The following is a 17,030-nucleotide window of genomic DNA, read 5'->3' as shown; positions in this document are numbered from 1 at the left end:
CTCTCACAGGTGAGTATTCATTTTCCCCTTGGCCTCTGACCTCTTTAGACTGGGCTCTCGTGGGTGTCAGTTGAACAGACTTCCTGGACAGAGAGTGGGGCGTCTCATTCTCCATCTCAGACTCATCAGCTTCTCCAATAGACTCAGAGTCAGAGGATGCGTTTAACCACGAACATGTACGGTCCTCAGAAGCATCTACTGCTAGGCCACTCAAAGCATCAACAGAAGGAGGCTGAAACTCACTGGCCACATCCGAGGCAGCTCCATTCGTCTCTTCATCGCTTAGTTCTGGCATGGGCAAGAAGCTCACGTCCAACATCAAATTCCGATGAACAACTTTTGTTTTCCCACTTTCGTCTCTGACTTTGTAAACGTGAGTCTGAGGGTTCCGGTCTATGATGGTATACATAGTGGCTTCCCACTTATCCGCTAACTTCCTCTTCCCTCTCTCTGCTTTATTAGCTAACAAAACTCGGTCGCCAACGTTCAAGTGGGTTCCACGAACTCTCTTGTTGTAGCCATCAGCTTGATGTTGCTGTCCTTTCCTCGCATGCTGCTGAGCTATGTCGGCAGCCACATGGAGGTTCGCCATCAGTTTCTCTGCATAGGTCTTATAATTCACCACGACTGGATCCCTCAAGACTTGTTTGAAGACCATGTCTACTGGGAGTCTGGGCACTCGACCATACATCAAATAGAATGGAGGATATCCAGTTGTTTCATGAGTGGTGGCATTATACGCAAAAGTCAAAGTCTGTATCTGTTGGGCCCAGTGTTGCTTAGCTGTCAGGGGTAGGGCACGCAACATACTGCCAAGTGTCCTATTGAACCTTTCGGTTTGCCCATTTCCCATGGGATGGTATGCTGTTGTGTGTGTTTTCTTAATCCCTGTGAGGCTGAGGAGTTCAGCTATGAGTTTGCTTTCAAAATTGGCCCCTTGATCAGAATGTATTCGCTCTGGGAAACCATAGATGCAGAATACGTTATCCCATAACTTCTTCGCTATTTGCTTTGCAGTTTGGTTTACGCAGGGAAAGGCATGAGCCAATTTTGTAAAGTGGTCTGTTATGACTAACACATCGACAGATCTTTGCTTAGAGTGTCAGCTTCCTGCTTCCCCTGTTTGTCTCCTGGCCTCTAGAGGTCAGCGGTGTTCCCCTTTGCCTTAGTTTTTCCTCATGTGTCCTAATTAGCTTATCTATGTCACCTGTGCCTTGTTTCCCCTTGAGTATTTTAGCTGTGTGTTTTCCCCTTGTTTCTCACTTGGTTATTGCGTCCTGTCTATGTGTCTCCTGCTTTGTCCCACCGTATCAGTCCTAGTAAGTTATTCGAAGTTCTTTAGTTTGTTTTTCTCCCCTCGGGGAGTTGTTTTGTTTTGCCTCCTGTTTTGAACATTAAATCTACTTACCTGGAGTATTGCCTGGGGTGTTTCATTTGGGTCCTACAACATCTCCTCTGTGGCAAGGGGTAGTACCCCCAGCTCTACACATTTGAGACCGGAGTTCTAGCCCGGCTTGTGACATAGAGTCCTCAGCACTCCAAAAATCAATGCACACCAGCTCCATGGGTGCCGAAGTGCGAATGCTCTCCAAGGGAGCTCGGGCAGCTGGTTCAGGGGTCTTTGCAAGGATACAGCGTTGGCAGCATTTCACATATTCCTTGATGTCTCTTCCCATTTGCGGCCAGAAGAAACGCTGTCGGGCGAGGTGTGCTGTTCTAGCCTGCCCTTGATGCCCAGCGAAATCATGCACACCAGCGAGAGCTTTGGCCTTCAAGCTAGCAGGCAGCACAAACTGATACCTCTTCTCTCTGCTTAATGGGTCTTTGGTTACCCCTATATAGGACTCCGTCCTGGACTTGTAGATGATGCCACTGCTTGCACAGTGTCTGGGTCGTAAGAGCTAACCTCCTCCTCCCTCGCCTAGGTGGTGGCTCACCCCTCTGAATGAGTGGCAGGACTTCCCTGATAACTGGATCTATTTCCTGGCTGTGCCTCAGCTCGCCGATGGAGAGGGCTGGAAGTGTGTCTTGTTCTGAGGGCACCGCCTGGGGAAGAACATTGAGAAACTGTGTTGCTCTTATCTCTGCTCCCCTTTCCCACTCTACATGAGCTTCACAAGCAGATTTCACATGAGAGGGTTCTTGACTGCCGGCCAGCCTGTCTTGAGTGGGGTCCCTAGTTACACAGCACCCTGCATCAAGTGCCTGGAGACACTGGGTCTTACTCCGGAAGAGATCTTGGACTTTCTCCTCTTTGGTTCCCTCCGCCTCGGCCAAAAGACTTCCATAGGGCTCACTGATCAACCTTTGGCTCACTGATTTAGCAAACGGATCTCTACTCAGGGCATCTGCCACAATGTTCTTTACCCCAGGAATGTGTTTGATACTGAAGGTGTAGGGGGAAAGCTTTGCCACCCACCTCTGTTCGCAAGCGTCAAGTTTTGGTTTGGTCATTATATAGGTCAAAGGATTATTGTCGGTCCACACTGTAAAAGTGTGGCCTTTCAACCAGTGGCTGAATTTTTTCACAAACACTCCATTTGAGCGCCAAGAACTCCAGTCGGTGAGCAGGATACCTCTTTTGTGAGCCAGTGAGGGTCTTGCTGGCAAAGGCGATCGGGCGTGCCTTCGTTTCTCCTTCTGGTATCTGGGACAGAACTGCCCCAAGGCCATCAAGAGACGCATCAATGGACAAAACCAAGGGCTTAGAAAAGTCTGGATGGCTAAGGACCACACATTCAGGAGCTTCTCCTTAAGGCCGCGAAAGCGGAATCGCAGTCAAGGGTCCAATCCGCAGGTTTGAGCTTTCTGTAGACTCCCGCATTCTGACTGTACTTCCCGGCCTTTCCTCTCCGTTTCTGGCCAGCTGTGAGACAAACAGGGGTTTTGCGATGGAGGAGCAATTTGGTATGTAGTGTTGGTAATAAAATACCATCCCCAGGAACGACTTCACTCTGCGAACTGAAGGAGTGCAGCCATCATCTTCCATCAAGTCCCTCTTTGACATTTTGGTGATGACCTCGACCTTCTCTGGGTCAACAGCAACACCGTCACTGTCAACGATGTGTCCGAGAAACTTCACAGATCTCCGCAACAGATGGCATTTTTTTGGACTCAACTTTAGATTGTGCTCCCGTAGCCTCTGGAAAACAACCTCTAATCTGCTGAGGGCCTGCTGTTCATTGGGGGCAAATATCAAGAGATCATCTAGGTAGCACAAGAGACTGCTGAAGTTAAGATCGCCAAAGATACTCATCATCATCCCTCATGAAGGACGCTGGACTGTTGCAAAGCCCCTGTGGCATTCTGTTATACTCGTGCAGGCCTAATGGTGTTGTGAAGGCGGTATACTTTTTGTCCTCCTCATGCATGGGCAAGTTATAAAATCCAGACGTGAGGTCCATGGTGCTGAAGACAGCATTACCGCCAAGGGCAGCCAAGCAGTCCGATTGATGGGGCAAAGGATGAGCATCCTTGATAGTTCTTGCATTCAGCCATCGAAAGTCTGTGCATATCCGGAGGTCGCCATTTTTCTTCCAAACCATCACGAGTGGAGAAGCATATTCACTCATTGATTTCCGTATGATTTCCTGTTCCTCCATCTCGGTGAGAACTTGGCGCAGCTTTTGATAGTGGGCTGGCGGCACTCTGCGATATGGAAGAGGGAAGGGACGGTCGTCAGTGAGGCGGATCCTATGGGCAAAGCCCTTGGCTTCTCCACAGTCAAGATTATGCTTTGAAAATATATCCTGATATTTCTCCAGCAATGTCACAAGTTGGAGCTTGGTGGAGGGGCTCGCTTCACAATGATCAATGTCGACATTTCCTAGACCAGACTTCTGCAGTCTGTCTTTCAGGTCACCGTTGTCGTCCTGTTTCACATGAGTCACTCCAACAGAGCCAGCATCACTCTGACAGGAACCCTGGAACAGTGTGAGATCTTCAGCTGCAACACAAGTAGAGACGTCCGCAAGCTTGCTGTTCCTTTTCAGTGTGAGTGGTTTGTCTGAGATATTAGTGACTTTCATGGGAGTCCAGCCATCTCCCCATAACGGTGTTACCACTCTCCCCACCATAATGCCCCGAGGCACACACCTGGAGGTTGTAGGCTCCACCATAACTGTACTCCCAGGTGACTTGGGTATATTACTTGGCAGTCTTCCCCACAGCAGGTACTCTTGTTTGGGAAGGAGAGTCACCGCCTGAGTTAGCTTCACTGTCCCTACTTTTCCTGGGACATCTTCACCCCTCCATCTTGTGAGACTGGTCATCATTTCTAGAAACTGTTCGCCATCTGGAGACCCTTTTGTGTTGCTCGAGATAAGTGTCCAATAACTGTTCTCGTTTTTCAGCTGATGCAGTACACGTTTCAACATGTTGGTGCCTACTATTATGTCGTCTTTCTGACCAGTGATCACCAGAACTGGGACCATGCACTTTACCCCATACAGACTTAGTTCCATGTCATACATGCACTTGGGGCGCACTTGTACTCCTCCACAGCCAACAAGGATGATATGCTGTGAGAGTTCTTGATGTGGGGTCAAGACGCTATCCGATAGTAGTCTCTGCTCTGCCTCTTCACTTATCGTGCAGGCCATTGAGCCTGTATCGAGGAGCCCTTGCAACTGAGCACAGCCATTAACTGTCACCGGTGCGTGAAATAACTCACTGAACGTCTCAACTCTGTGAATATTCTGAACAATTACCGTGCAATTATCAGACATTGCTTTACAGACATTGACATACATCTCCTTCAATTCTTCACTTTCTTCAAGGGTTGAATCTTCAACGCTCACACATCCCCTTTCCGTATGTGAGCTATCTAGTTTAAACTGGCTCCAACTTGCTCAGAGTTAGGTGGTGTGTGCGCTAACTGTGGCTGAGCGTTAATTCTTGGCCGGCGCTGTTGGCATTCTCTCTTCCAGTGGCCGGGCTTGTAACAGCCCATACAGAGGTTCGCCTGTCTACAGTGTGCAGTAGTTGAATGTTCGGCAGACTGACAGACTTTACATCTACTCTGAACAATGGCTGCTGGCCCCCTGCTTGGTGGCACGACTGCTGTTGTGTGTGCCGTCTGCTCTAGCACACGGTCCAGCAAGCCAATGAGAGACTGCATGCAGATGCTCTCTGTCTGAGGAGAGGATGGAAGCCCCATTGCCTTTGGGTAACCAGTAAGGTCTGTTGGGTTTTCAGCAGCGACTGTCTCTGTGGTTAATGCCTGAGCATGTGCACCAATGTTCTTTGGCCGATAAGATTTGGCTTGACACATTGTTCTAGCCTCTCTCTGATGTTCAACGAGGTGTTCATGAATCTCATTTGCTGTCCACTTTTCAGCTGTTTTGCACTTTAGGACACTTGCAAGAGCGGGGTCGGGACAGTGTTTCACCAGCATCATTGTGACTTCGTGAGAGGGGTCCTCAATGTTTCGCCCCTGCCTTCTCAGACACTCATCTGCGACATCCACAGCCTTGTTCAAGCGTATCCAATAGTCCATGGGACTTTCTCCAGCCAGAGGAAGTGTGTTATAGAAATCTGCTAAAGGCATAGAGGAGTAGGTTAACTCACTGAAATGTTGTTTCAGAATATCAAAGACGAGCTTGGAGTTCTCAGCTGGCTGCAGCGATGGCATACTGCGCAGGGTAACTTTAACAATGTCTCTAGCCTTTCCCATTAGTCTTGACATTATCTCCTGGGAGTGCTCTTGCGGGTGTACACCCCTCTTATTCAGGTAAACGCTCATAATCTCTTCCCACTCATGCACTGTGTGTTTGTCTGTTCCATCACCCCCTGAAGTACGGCGGCTCTTTGACATCTGTCTTCATGACTAACTTTACTCCTGTCATGTTCAAATCAGACTGTCCATATCCTAAGTTCAGGCTAGGCGTAGGAGTGGTTTGGTTATCTGCACTACCAACAGATCTCTGTAATTGGCTAGCAATGTTCTCTCCTATTTCATGAGCTAACTGTGTGATGAGACTCCCTAGGTCTGCAGAACTCACATGTGAACTAGACACTGGCTGACGTGGAGAGTGTTCATCTGTTTGGGTGTGAGTGTATGAAAATGCAGGACAGCCCACTGAACTAACGCTGCTTGCAATGTCTGGAGCATCTCCTAAGCTACGCATGTGTGGTGCGGGGGAATATTCATCAGTGCGTAAGCGTGTGGACGAGAGTACAGGTCTGCCTAGTATACCAGCACCCCTAACCGGCGTGCTCTCCACCATACTCATAAACCTGCCCCTCCCCAGGCTTACCCCTGCAGCATCTCCAACACTAAATGGTGTCTGCGCATCCTTGCCATCAGCCATTTTTTTTTTTTTTTTAAATAGAAAGTTGTAATAGACTATGGTAATGATATGTGAATCACCAAAACATGTGAATATGAAAAAAATTGTACAATGATAGAAGTAGCTGAGGTAAGCAATTAAGAGCTACAATTTTACACATTAATGTTTGCCCTTCTACTTGTCAACGTTCCGAAGAGGTTCCTACTTGTCACAGCAACCACCGGCGATCACCCTGGCGATGATCTGAAGCGAAGATATCCGGGTCACGGCACCAATGTAGCCGGCGCGGTCTGCTCGTTGCCGACTACTGCGTTGTGTTCCGGTGCACTGAAGACAACACACTGGCGTACTTGAAGGCACTTTATTGTGTACAACTCTCTCAATCTGTTCAACATCAAAGAGAGAAAATGTTCAAAACTCTACCCTCGACCAGAATCCGCCTTTCCCAGCCGAGTACAATGCAGACTCAATATAATCACATTCAAAAATACAAGGAATAAAATACAACATCATTGGAAAATAAACATTGCATCTGGTGTATATCTTATGTATGTGTCATATTCATGTTATCTCTGCCAAAAACTCTGAGCTTTTAGCCTTTACATTAATACTGTGCAACATGACACAAACCATCTTTCAAATAGGTAATACATACAGTAATATGCACGAAGCAACATGTAATCCTTCACATTTGAGCTTTTCAGTGCCATTAAACACTAATCAATACATGAAAACATTTTAAATGAACACATTTTTAACCTGATATAGGGAATACATACCTGTTCAACATCAAAGAGAGAAAATGTTCAAAACTCTACCCTCGACCAGAATCCGCCTAACATAAAAAGAACAACGTGAGCTTCATACAAGAGGATAGAATGATGATTGCTAACTTACAGCTAAACAGAACACGAGGTTAGCTAAGTTAGCAATTTCTCAACTCTCAAAAATGGCTAAATTCACGACACAGCTTGATTAAATGTACGTACACTCATCATATAATATACATACAAGTTACTATGTGCACTGAAACGTTTTAGTTTTAACAGGTATATCAAGTTTATATCACGCCGAAGTGAACACATACCTTTCCCAGCCGAGTACAATGCAGACTGAGAAAAGCATGACCTCCCTCCGCATATAACCAAACCAACTCTAGAGGGCGCACTTACACAACTAACTCTCCCAATATCTGTAGACTACACGAAATGCTGAACAATACAATATTTTGGTGAAATCAACTCACAAAATAAAATAAAAAATAGAAAATGAACGGTTGCAAAAATCTGTAATTCTTTGACCTGTTACACACACATGACTGTAAGTCGCTTTGGATAAAAGCGTCTGCTAAATGGCATATTATTATCTGTAGTGGTGGCTGATAGGATATGTGTCTGTTCCAGAACCTCTCCAACAACCACATCCAGTCAGCAGGGTTTGACAGCGTCTGTAAAATGCTGTTGGACAATGTCACCATCAAATCAATCAACCTATCAGGTGCTGTATATTTGTATTTATGGCCTACTGTATACACACACTGAATCATTGTCTATGTAAATGTTAAAGTTGTTGCTCCTTCTTTTCTTAACCAGGAAATGGGTTCATCGATGCTGATGCCAGAAGTCTGGCTGACGCTCTGGCAGTAAGTCCCAAGCTATTTATTCTTTATATTTCTGTCAGGAATCACTATCAGGGCGTTTCAAACAATACACACCAAGAGCTACTGTATAAATCTGGTAATGGAATCCTCCAACCAGGATAAAAAAAAAAACAGGGAATTTTGGGAAAGTTAGGAGATTTGTGCAAACCTGTGACTCTTCCCCCTCCAACAGAACAACTACAGGCTGAAAGACCTGGACCTGAGTCACAACCAGTTCTGTGACATGGGAGGAGAACACCTGGGACAGATGCTAGGTAAGACAGTGGATGTGGCTGTATCGCATTAGTGGAAACCAAGACTGTCCTCAGGGCAGGTTTACTAGCAGAAGTGACTTTTCGTAGCAGGTTAGGAGAACTTAAGCAGCAGGTTAAGAGAATTAACGTAGCGGGTTAGGATAATTAGTTTAAGGTTAGGAAAATGGTTAGGGTTCGCTAAAATGCTACAATTGTCAACGACGCGACGCAAACATATCTAGCTACAACCAGGCCTGCCCTGAGAACAGTCTTGGTTTCCACTAATGCGATGCTGTGTGGACGTGTCTCGGTCAAATGGCACCCTATTCCCTATTTTATTTGTACTACGTTTGACGAGGGTCCATAGGGCTCTGTTCAAAAGTAGTGCACTAGATAGAGAATAGGGTTGTATTTAGGACGCATGGGGGAGTGTTACTCCCATTACAAGTCCTGAGTGACACCTGTGAATGCAGGTTTCCTCTCCATACTTCTGATCAACAGCAATCATTCTGGTAATTGATGAATGTGAAATCTCTTCACTTTGGCCTGGACCAATTGTAAATTCCCTTGTTTCAACTGATTTGTTGATTGGCCAACGGTTATCTGTCCTCTCAGCCAATAACGAGGGCCTGGAGATGCTGGACCTGAGCTGGAACCATTTGAGGATGAGTGGAGCCGTGACACTGTGTGCTGGACTAAAGGTATTCTTAGTATTATCTGGCTAAAAGTTATAGAAACACTAACCAGTATCCTCCGCTGTCCACTCCTCTTCTGTGCCACAATCTCCTCCCCTCCCCTATCCACCCTTCTCTCCCATCCTCCTCTCCCATTCTCCTCTCCTCTTCTCCTCTCCTCTTCTCCCATCCTCCTCTCTCAATATCCTCCCCTCCTCTCCCACCCTCCTCTCTCCCCTATCCTTTCTACCATTGATACCCACCCTCCTGTCCTCCTCTCCACCCTCCTCTACTCCTCTCCCACCCTCATCTCACCCCCTCCTCTCCCAAACAGCTAAATCCTCAGTTACCCAACCGTGAATTTTCTGGGCCCATCCAATATATCAATCCTACTGCTCATGCCAGTTATATCATGTAACAGGTAATATCATGTAACAGGTAATATCACCAGCTGTTCCGGATGACTATGTGATCACGCTCTCCGTAGCCGATGTGAGTAAGACTTTAAGCAGGTCAACATTCACAAGGCCGCAGGGCCAGACGGATTACCAGGACGTGTACTCAGAGCATGTGCTGACCAACTGGCAAGTGTCTTCACTGACATTTTCAACATGTCCCTGACTGAGTCTGTAATACCAACATGTTTCAAGCAGACCACCATAGTCCCTGTGCCCAAGGACACTAAGATAACCTGCCTAAATGACTACCGACCCGTAGCACTGACGTCTGTAGCCATGAAGTGCTTTGAAAGGCTGGTCATGGCTCACATCAACACCATTATCCCAGAAACCCTAGACCCACTCCAATTTGCATACCGCCCCAACAGATCCACAGATGATGCAATCTCTATTGCACTCCACACTGCCCTTTCCCACCTGGACAAGAGGAACACCTATGTGAGAATGCTGTTCATTGACTACAGCTCAGCGTTCAACACCATAGTGCCCTCAAAGCTCATCACTAAGCTAAGGATCCTGGGACTAAACACCTCCCTCTGCAACTGGATCCTGGACTTCCTGACGGGCCGCCCCCAGGTGGTAAGGGTAGGTAACAACACATCTGCCACGCTGATCCTCAACACAGGGGCCCCTCAGGGGTGCGTGCTCAGTCCCCTCCTGTACTCCCTGTTCACCCATGACTGCATGGCCAGGCATGACTCCAACACCATCATTAAGTTTGCTGACGACACAACAGTGGTAGGCCTGATCACCGACAACGATGAGACAGCCTGTAGGGAGGAAGTTCGAGACCTGGCCGTGTGGTGCCAGGATAACAATCTCTCCCTCAATGTGATCAAGACAAAGGAGATGATTGTGGACTACAGGGAAAAAATGAGGACTGAGCACGCCCCCATTCTCATCGATGGGGCTGTAGTCGAACAGGTTGAGAGCTTCAAGTTCCTTGCTGTCCACATCACCAACGAACTATCATGGTCCAAACACACCAAGACAGTCGTGAAGAAGGCACGACAAAGCCTATTCCCCCTCAGGAGACTGAAAAGATTTGGCCTGGGTCCTCAGATCCTCAAAGAGTTATACAGCTGCAACATCGAGAGTATCCTGACTGGTTGCATCAGCGCCTGGTATGGCAACTGCTCAGCCTCCGACCGCAAGGCACTACAGAGGGTACTGCGTACGGCCCAGTACATCACTGGGGCCAAGCTTCCTGCCATCCAGGACCTCTATACCAGGCGGTGTCAGAGGAAGGCCCTCAAAATTGTCAAAGACTCCAGCCACCCTAGTCATAGACTGTTCTCTCTGCTACCGCACAGCAAGCGGTACCGGAGCGCCAAGTCTAGGTCCAAAAGGCTTCTCAACAGCTTCTACCCCCAAGCCATAAGACTCCTGAACAGCTAATCATGGCTACCCGGACTATTTGCACTGCCCCCCCCACCCCCACCCCATCCTTTTTACGCTGCTGCTACTCTGTTAATTATTTATGCATAGTCACTTTAACTCTACCTACATGTACATATTACCTCAACTACCTCAACTAGCCGGTGCCCCCGCACATTGACTCTGCAACGGTACCCCCCTGTATATATAGCCTCCCTACTGTTATTTTATTTTACTGCTGCTCTTTAGTTATTTGCTTTAATTTTTTTTACTTAACACTTTTAAAAAATCTTTAACAAATGCATTGTTGGTTAAGGGCTTGTAAGTAAGCATTTCACTGTAATGTCTACACCTGTTGTATTCGGCAAATACAATTTGATTTGATTTGATTTGATGTAACAGGTAACATCATGCCAGTTATATCATGTAACAGGTGATATCATGTAACCGGAGATATCATGTAACAGGTAATATCATGCCAGTTACATCATGTAACCGGTAATATTATGTAACAGGTAATGTCATGCCAGTTATATCATGTAACAGGTTATATCATGTACAGGTAATATCATGCCAGTAATATCATGTAACAGGTAATATCATGCCAGTAAGCTGATTCCACAGCTAGAAATGTTGCTTATGGCTGACAAATTGGTCGGTGGCGCAACTGGTTAGTACGTTGTCCAGCAATGCGGTCACGTGTGTTGTGTTGGCGAGGTAGAGGACTTGAGATCAAGTACCGGCAAGGATTTGTGAGCGAGAACGCTATACTTCTGAGGAGCACACTAGGCAGGTTTCCATTGACCCAGGTTTATTCGACAAAAGCAATGTCGCAAAAAAGATATATTTGAGACACGTGTAATGGAAACGGCAGATATAGGAGACATTTTCTAAAGATCAACAGCATTTGTATTCGTTCGACAAGGGTGTATTTTTTGTTCACACTTTATTTGGATAGTCCGGATTTTCCATCTGTAGATGCTATACAGATGATCATACTATCAACAAACTATCTGTTGATAAGCAACTGCATGCTAAGGTTTATTTGCAGGACAATTATTGTCCTGACTTTCAAGAATGCCTGAATCGCTTCGCGTTGCCTTTCTGGTTGGCTGGATGCAAGTTTCACCATCCAATTATTTCAGATCTAGCAGCCTGGTCTCATAGACTAGACGTAACATAGTATACATAAGTCTGAGACGCTCAAATAGTATGAAATGTTACGTTCGGTATGGTTACATAAGACAGATGGCTACTTAAAGCAAAAACAAAAGTAGGGTGGTCGGTCGTATAACACGAATGTCTAGCAGCCCAAAGGTTGCAAGTTCGAATCTCATTACGGACAACTTTAGCATTTTAGCTAATAACCAACTTTTCAACTACTTACAACTTTTTAGCTAGTTTGCAACTACTTGGCATGTTAGCTAACCCTTCCCCTACTCTTAACCCTTTTAGCTAACCCTTCCCCTAACCTTAACCTTAAGCCTTTAACATAACTCCTAAACTTAACCCTAAGTTTAACCGTAACCCCTAACCCTAACCTCTAGCCTGGCTAACTTTAGCCAGCTAGCTAATGTCAGCCACCTAGCTAAAATTCATAACATATCATACGTTTTGCAAATCCGTAACATATTGCACGTTTTGTAAATTCGTAACATATAATACAAAATGGACATCCACAAATTAATACAAAATGGACATCCACAAATTAATACATACCATACGAAACGTAAACATATCATAATAAATTAATTGTTCCCGGATTTACGTACATAATAATACAAAATGCTCTGAGACCAGGTTGCAGCTATGCTGCAGAAGTGCTATTTTCACTATGGCACGGACCGTGGCGATACCACATTATAATTATTAGAACATGGCAAATATTAGTCAATTATTTATTGCATTCTATCCATGCTGGTTTTCGTGGCCTACCTGAGACATGAAACAGATAGGTTGGAGGGCAAACAGGCTGTCGCCAATTTATAAATGGACAATGGAAACACTTCAACCACTTCATTTTTATTCGACACTGTAGGTTTTTGCAAAGGTGTGACATCGTTACGTCCATCGTTTTTTATCGACACGAGATAGTTAAATGGAAACTAACCGTAGAAGGCAATTGTCGCATCAAAGTTTTCACATCCCAGATCTCAGAACTGTTTTGTAGTGAATTATTCTTTCATTATCCCTTTAAGGTCCACCTTACATGTACCTAAAGTGCAGAGTATCAAAATCCTAACGTTTATAAATCCGTTTTTTTTAGGGGGTGCAATCGCAGATAGAACCTTATGGCTCTGAAATTTCAATCTTGGTTCTGCCATAAGGTCTATCTGGCACAGAATGTTAAAATAATTTCAATTTCAATAGAAAAGTACAGACATTTAATGATTAAATAAAGATAATACCCTTCCTTCTTTCTATTCACGTCATCAAATAAATTAATTAATGTTCATCACACACTTGTTAAAGTGATAGTTCCCTAAAATGACAAATACATTATATCCTATGGATAACTAGCAACATTGCTAAAGCTTAGCTCTGGATGAGTAAACTGATATATTTTCTGATCTCTGACACCCAAAGTCAGTAAACTACTTTTAGTTATCAATAAAGAGCTTACGTTATGGCCATTCTTCTGAAAAAAAAAATGGTGAACAAAAATCTAAGTAATTGAAATAGAGGACCAGAACCTATAATATGAATAATGAAGGACTTGGGATTATAAAGTTCTATCTGCAAAATGTACTGTATAGTTTTGAGATAATTAATATTTTTCAAGTCCCAGATCTCAGAACTGTTTTGTGTTGTGTTGCTGTTGATGACTCAATACTACGTACGTCACCTTACATACTATTATTTCTGATTGACAACCCAGGATTGTGTGATTGGATTGCAGATAGAACCTTACATCACCAAGTTAAAAAGGTGTTTGAGCAGATAGAACTTTCAGATTTAAATTTTTTTTCATCGTAAATGTAAAAAAAAAAAAAAAAAAACTGAAATATCTCACATTTAAAGGACAACCTAAAGAGCAACTCTACATGAATAACACATTATTAGATAGAACCTTATATTCCAAGGTCACGAAATGTCGACAAGAAATCACTGGACATCAAATCAAATCAAATTGTATTTGTCACATGCGCTGAATACAGGCAATGCAAATAGTCTGGGTAGCCATTTGATTAGATGTTCAGGAGTCTTATGGCTTGGGGGTAGAAGCTGTTTAGAAGCCTCTTGGACCTAGACTTGGCGCTCCGGTACTGCTTGCAATGCGGTAGCAGAGAGAACAGTCTTTGACAATTTTTAGGGCCTTCCTCTGACACCGCCTGGTATAGAGGTCCTGGATGGCAGGAAGCTTGGCCCCAGTGATGTACTGGGCCGTACACACTACCCTCTGTAGTGCCTTGCGGTCGGAGGCCGAGCAGTTGCCATACCAGGCAGTGATGCAACCAGTCAGGATGCTCTCGATGGTGCAGCTGTAGAACCTTTTGAGGATCTGAGGACCCTTGCCAAATCTTTTCAGTCTCCTTAGGGGAATAGGTTTTGTCATGACTGTCTTGGTATGCTTGGACCATGTTAGTTTGTTGGTTATGTGGACACCAAGGAACATGAAGCTCTCTACCTGCTCCACTACAGCCCCATCGATGAGAATGGGGGCGTGCTCTGTCCTCTTCTTTTTCCTGTAGTCCACAATCCCTCCCTCCTTTCCTCCAGGTGAATGTAACCCTGAAGCAGTTGGACCTGTCCTGGAATGGGTTCGGCAGTGCTGGGGCGCAGGCTCTGGGGGAGGCCCTACGTCACAACAACACACTGGTGCATCTGGACCTCAGCAACAACCGGGTCTCAGACGAGGGCACCGCACTGCTCTGTAACGGCCTGGTCGCTAACGACAGCCTCAGGATCCTACGGGTGGGTTTAGTTTAGTAGAGTAGGAGTATGGGTTATAAATGTGTTATAGCCCTCCTGTAGCCCAGTTGGTAGAGCGTGGCGCTTGCAACGCCAGGGTTGTGGGTTCGTTTCCCACGGTGGGCCAGTATGAGAAATGTATGCGCTCACTAACTGTAAGTCGCTCCGGATAAGAGCGTCTGCTAAATGACTTAAATGTCAATGTAAATGTTATGAAGTCTCAGACGAGGGCACCACACTGCTCTGTAACGGCCTGGCAGCCATCGACAGCCTCAGGGTGCTCAGAGTGGGTGGCTGCTTCATAACACATTCATAACGTAATATATTATTACAGTATCCATAAGCGGTACATAAGCATGCCATAAACGACATACTCCCCGTACATCCACTGTTCAGCCAAGTGTAGACTAAAAGCCAGACACATTTTTGTGCAAAATGTCTGTGATATTCAACGTAGTTTGATGTGCATCGCCTTGTGCAGCTGGCCCATAACCCTTTAACCCAGCTGGGAGCTCTGAATCTACTCAACACCATCAGGAACAACCCCAAGTCAGCTCTGGAAGAGATCAACATCTCAGTGAGATACTTCAACCCACAACCATCAACTGTTTATCAACTTTTTTTGTTTGAGTTGTGTGCGTGCTTTTACCGCATGTGTGTTGCTGTGTGTGTGTCCATCCGCCTGTCCCTGTGTGTGTGTCTATCCGTGAGTCTGTCCCTGTATGTGTGTGTGTGTGTGTGTGTGTGTGTGTGTGTGTGTATGTGTGTGTGTGTGTGTGTGTGTGTGTGTGTGTGTGTATGTGTGTGTGTGTGTGTGTGTGTGTGTGTGTGTATCCGTGAGTCTGTCCCTGTATGTGTGTGTGTGTGTGTGTGTGTGTGTGTGTGTTGTGTGTGTGTGTGTGTGTGTGTGTGTGTGTGTGTGTGTGTGTGTGTATCCGTGAGTCTGTCCCTGTATGTGTGTGTGTGTGTGTGTGTGTGTGTGTGTGTGTGTGTGTGTGTGTGTGTGTGTGTGTGTGTGTGTGTGTGTGTGTGTGTGTCTCCGTCTGTCCGTACCTGTGTGTGTAGACGGTGCTGGTAAACGAGGCCTTTGTGGTGCTGCTGGAGGCAGTGTGTCAGAACCATTCAGGTCTGGAGGTCCAGTTCCAGGGTGTTACAGGCTCTGTCACCAGGACCAAGAAACCCTCCATCGCACTCAACATCATCCAGGTCAGTGTCAATTTAGTGATGAACGAGCCTTGGGAATATCATAAAGCAAGAACACTGTTAGACTGAGAACACTGTTAGTTAGACTTAGAACACTGTTAGACTTAGAACACTGTTAGTTAGACTGAGAATACTGTTAGTTAGACTTAGAACACTGTTAGACTTAGAACACTGTTAGTTAGACTGAGAACACTGTTAGTTAGACTGAGAACACTGTTAGTTAGACTGAGACTGAGAACACTGTTAGTTAGACTTAGACTGAGAACACTGTTCGTTAGACTGAGACTGAGAACACTGTTAGTTAGACTTAGAACACTGTTAGACTTAGAACACTGTTAGTTAGACTTAGACTGAGAACACTGTTAGTTAGACTTAGACTGAGAACACTGTTAGTTAGACTTAGACTGAGAACACTGTTCGTTAGACTGAGACTGAGAACACTGTTAGTTAGACTTAGAACACTGTTAGACTGAGAACACTGTTAGTTAGACTTAGACTGAGAACACTGTTAGTTAGACTTAGAACACTGTTAGTTAGACTTAGACTGAGAACACTGTTAGTTAGACTGAGAAAACTGTTAATTAGACTGAGAACACTGTTAGTTAGACTGAGAACACTGTTAGTTAGACTGAGAACACTGTTAGTTAGACTGAAAACACTGTTAGTTAGACTGAGAACACTGTTAGTTAGACTTAGACTGAGAACACTGTTAGTTAGACTGAGAACACTGTTAGTTAGACTGAGACTGAGAACACTGTTAGTTAGACCGAGACTGAGAACACTGTTATTCAGACTGAGAACACTGTTAGTTAGACTGAGAACACTGTTAGTTAGACCGAGACTGAGAACACTGTTATTCAGACTGAGAACACTGTTAGTTAGACTTAGAACACTGTTAGTTAGACTGAGAACACGGTTAGTTAGACTGAAAACACTGTTAGTTAGACTGAGACTGAGAACACTGTTAGTTAGACTGAGACTGAGAACACTGTTAGTTAGAATGAGAACACTATTAGTTAGACTGAGAACACTGTTAGTTAGACTTAGAACACTGTTAGTTAGACTTAGAACACTGTTAGTTAGACTGAGAACACTGTTAGTTAGACTGAGAACACTGTTAGTTAGACTTAGACTTAGAACACTGTTAGTTAGACTGAGAACACTGTCAGTTAGACTGAGACTGAGAACACTGTTAGTTAGACTAAGACTGAGAACACTGTTAG

At 45.1% G+C, this 17,030-nt stretch overlaps 1 protein-coding gene across 3 annotated transcripts in view; it reads left to right on the top strand.

Annotated features, from left to right (window-relative positions):
- The window catches only part of LOC121549225 (leucine-rich repeat-containing protein 74A), a 35,328-nt gene that overhangs the window by 14,688 nt on the left and 3,610 nt on the right, over positions 1-17,030 (top strand). For 2 of the 3 annotated variants that reach the window (XM_041861079.2, XM_041861078.2), the window contains exons 5-11: positions 7,694-7,787; positions 7,883-7,932; positions 8,123-8,204; positions 8,799-8,884; positions 14,413-14,607; positions 15,086-15,181; positions 15,670-15,810. In XM_041861079.2, the coding sequence (XP_041717013.2) occupies positions 7,694-7,787; positions 7,883-7,932; positions 8,123-8,204; positions 8,799-8,884; positions 14,413-14,607; positions 15,086-15,181; positions 15,670-15,810 (744 nt within the window). The remainder of the gene's footprint in view (positions 1-7,693; positions 7,788-7,882; positions 7,933-8,122; positions 8,205-8,798; positions 8,885-14,412; positions 14,608-15,085; positions 15,182-15,669; positions 15,811-17,030) is intronic. The other variant, XM_041861080.2, reaches the window with a different exon arrangement.

This window comes from Coregonus clupeaformis, chromosome 33, assembly GCF_020615455.1.
Source record: "Coregonus clupeaformis isolate EN_2021a chromosome 33, ASM2061545v1, whole genome shotgun sequence".
NCBI lineage: Eukaryota > Metazoa > Chordata > Actinopteri > Salmoniformes > Salmonidae > Coregonus > Coregonus clupeaformis.
The sequence above is the reverse complement of the archived record's forward strand: the minus strand, read 5'-3'. Positions and strand labels throughout refer to the sequence as shown.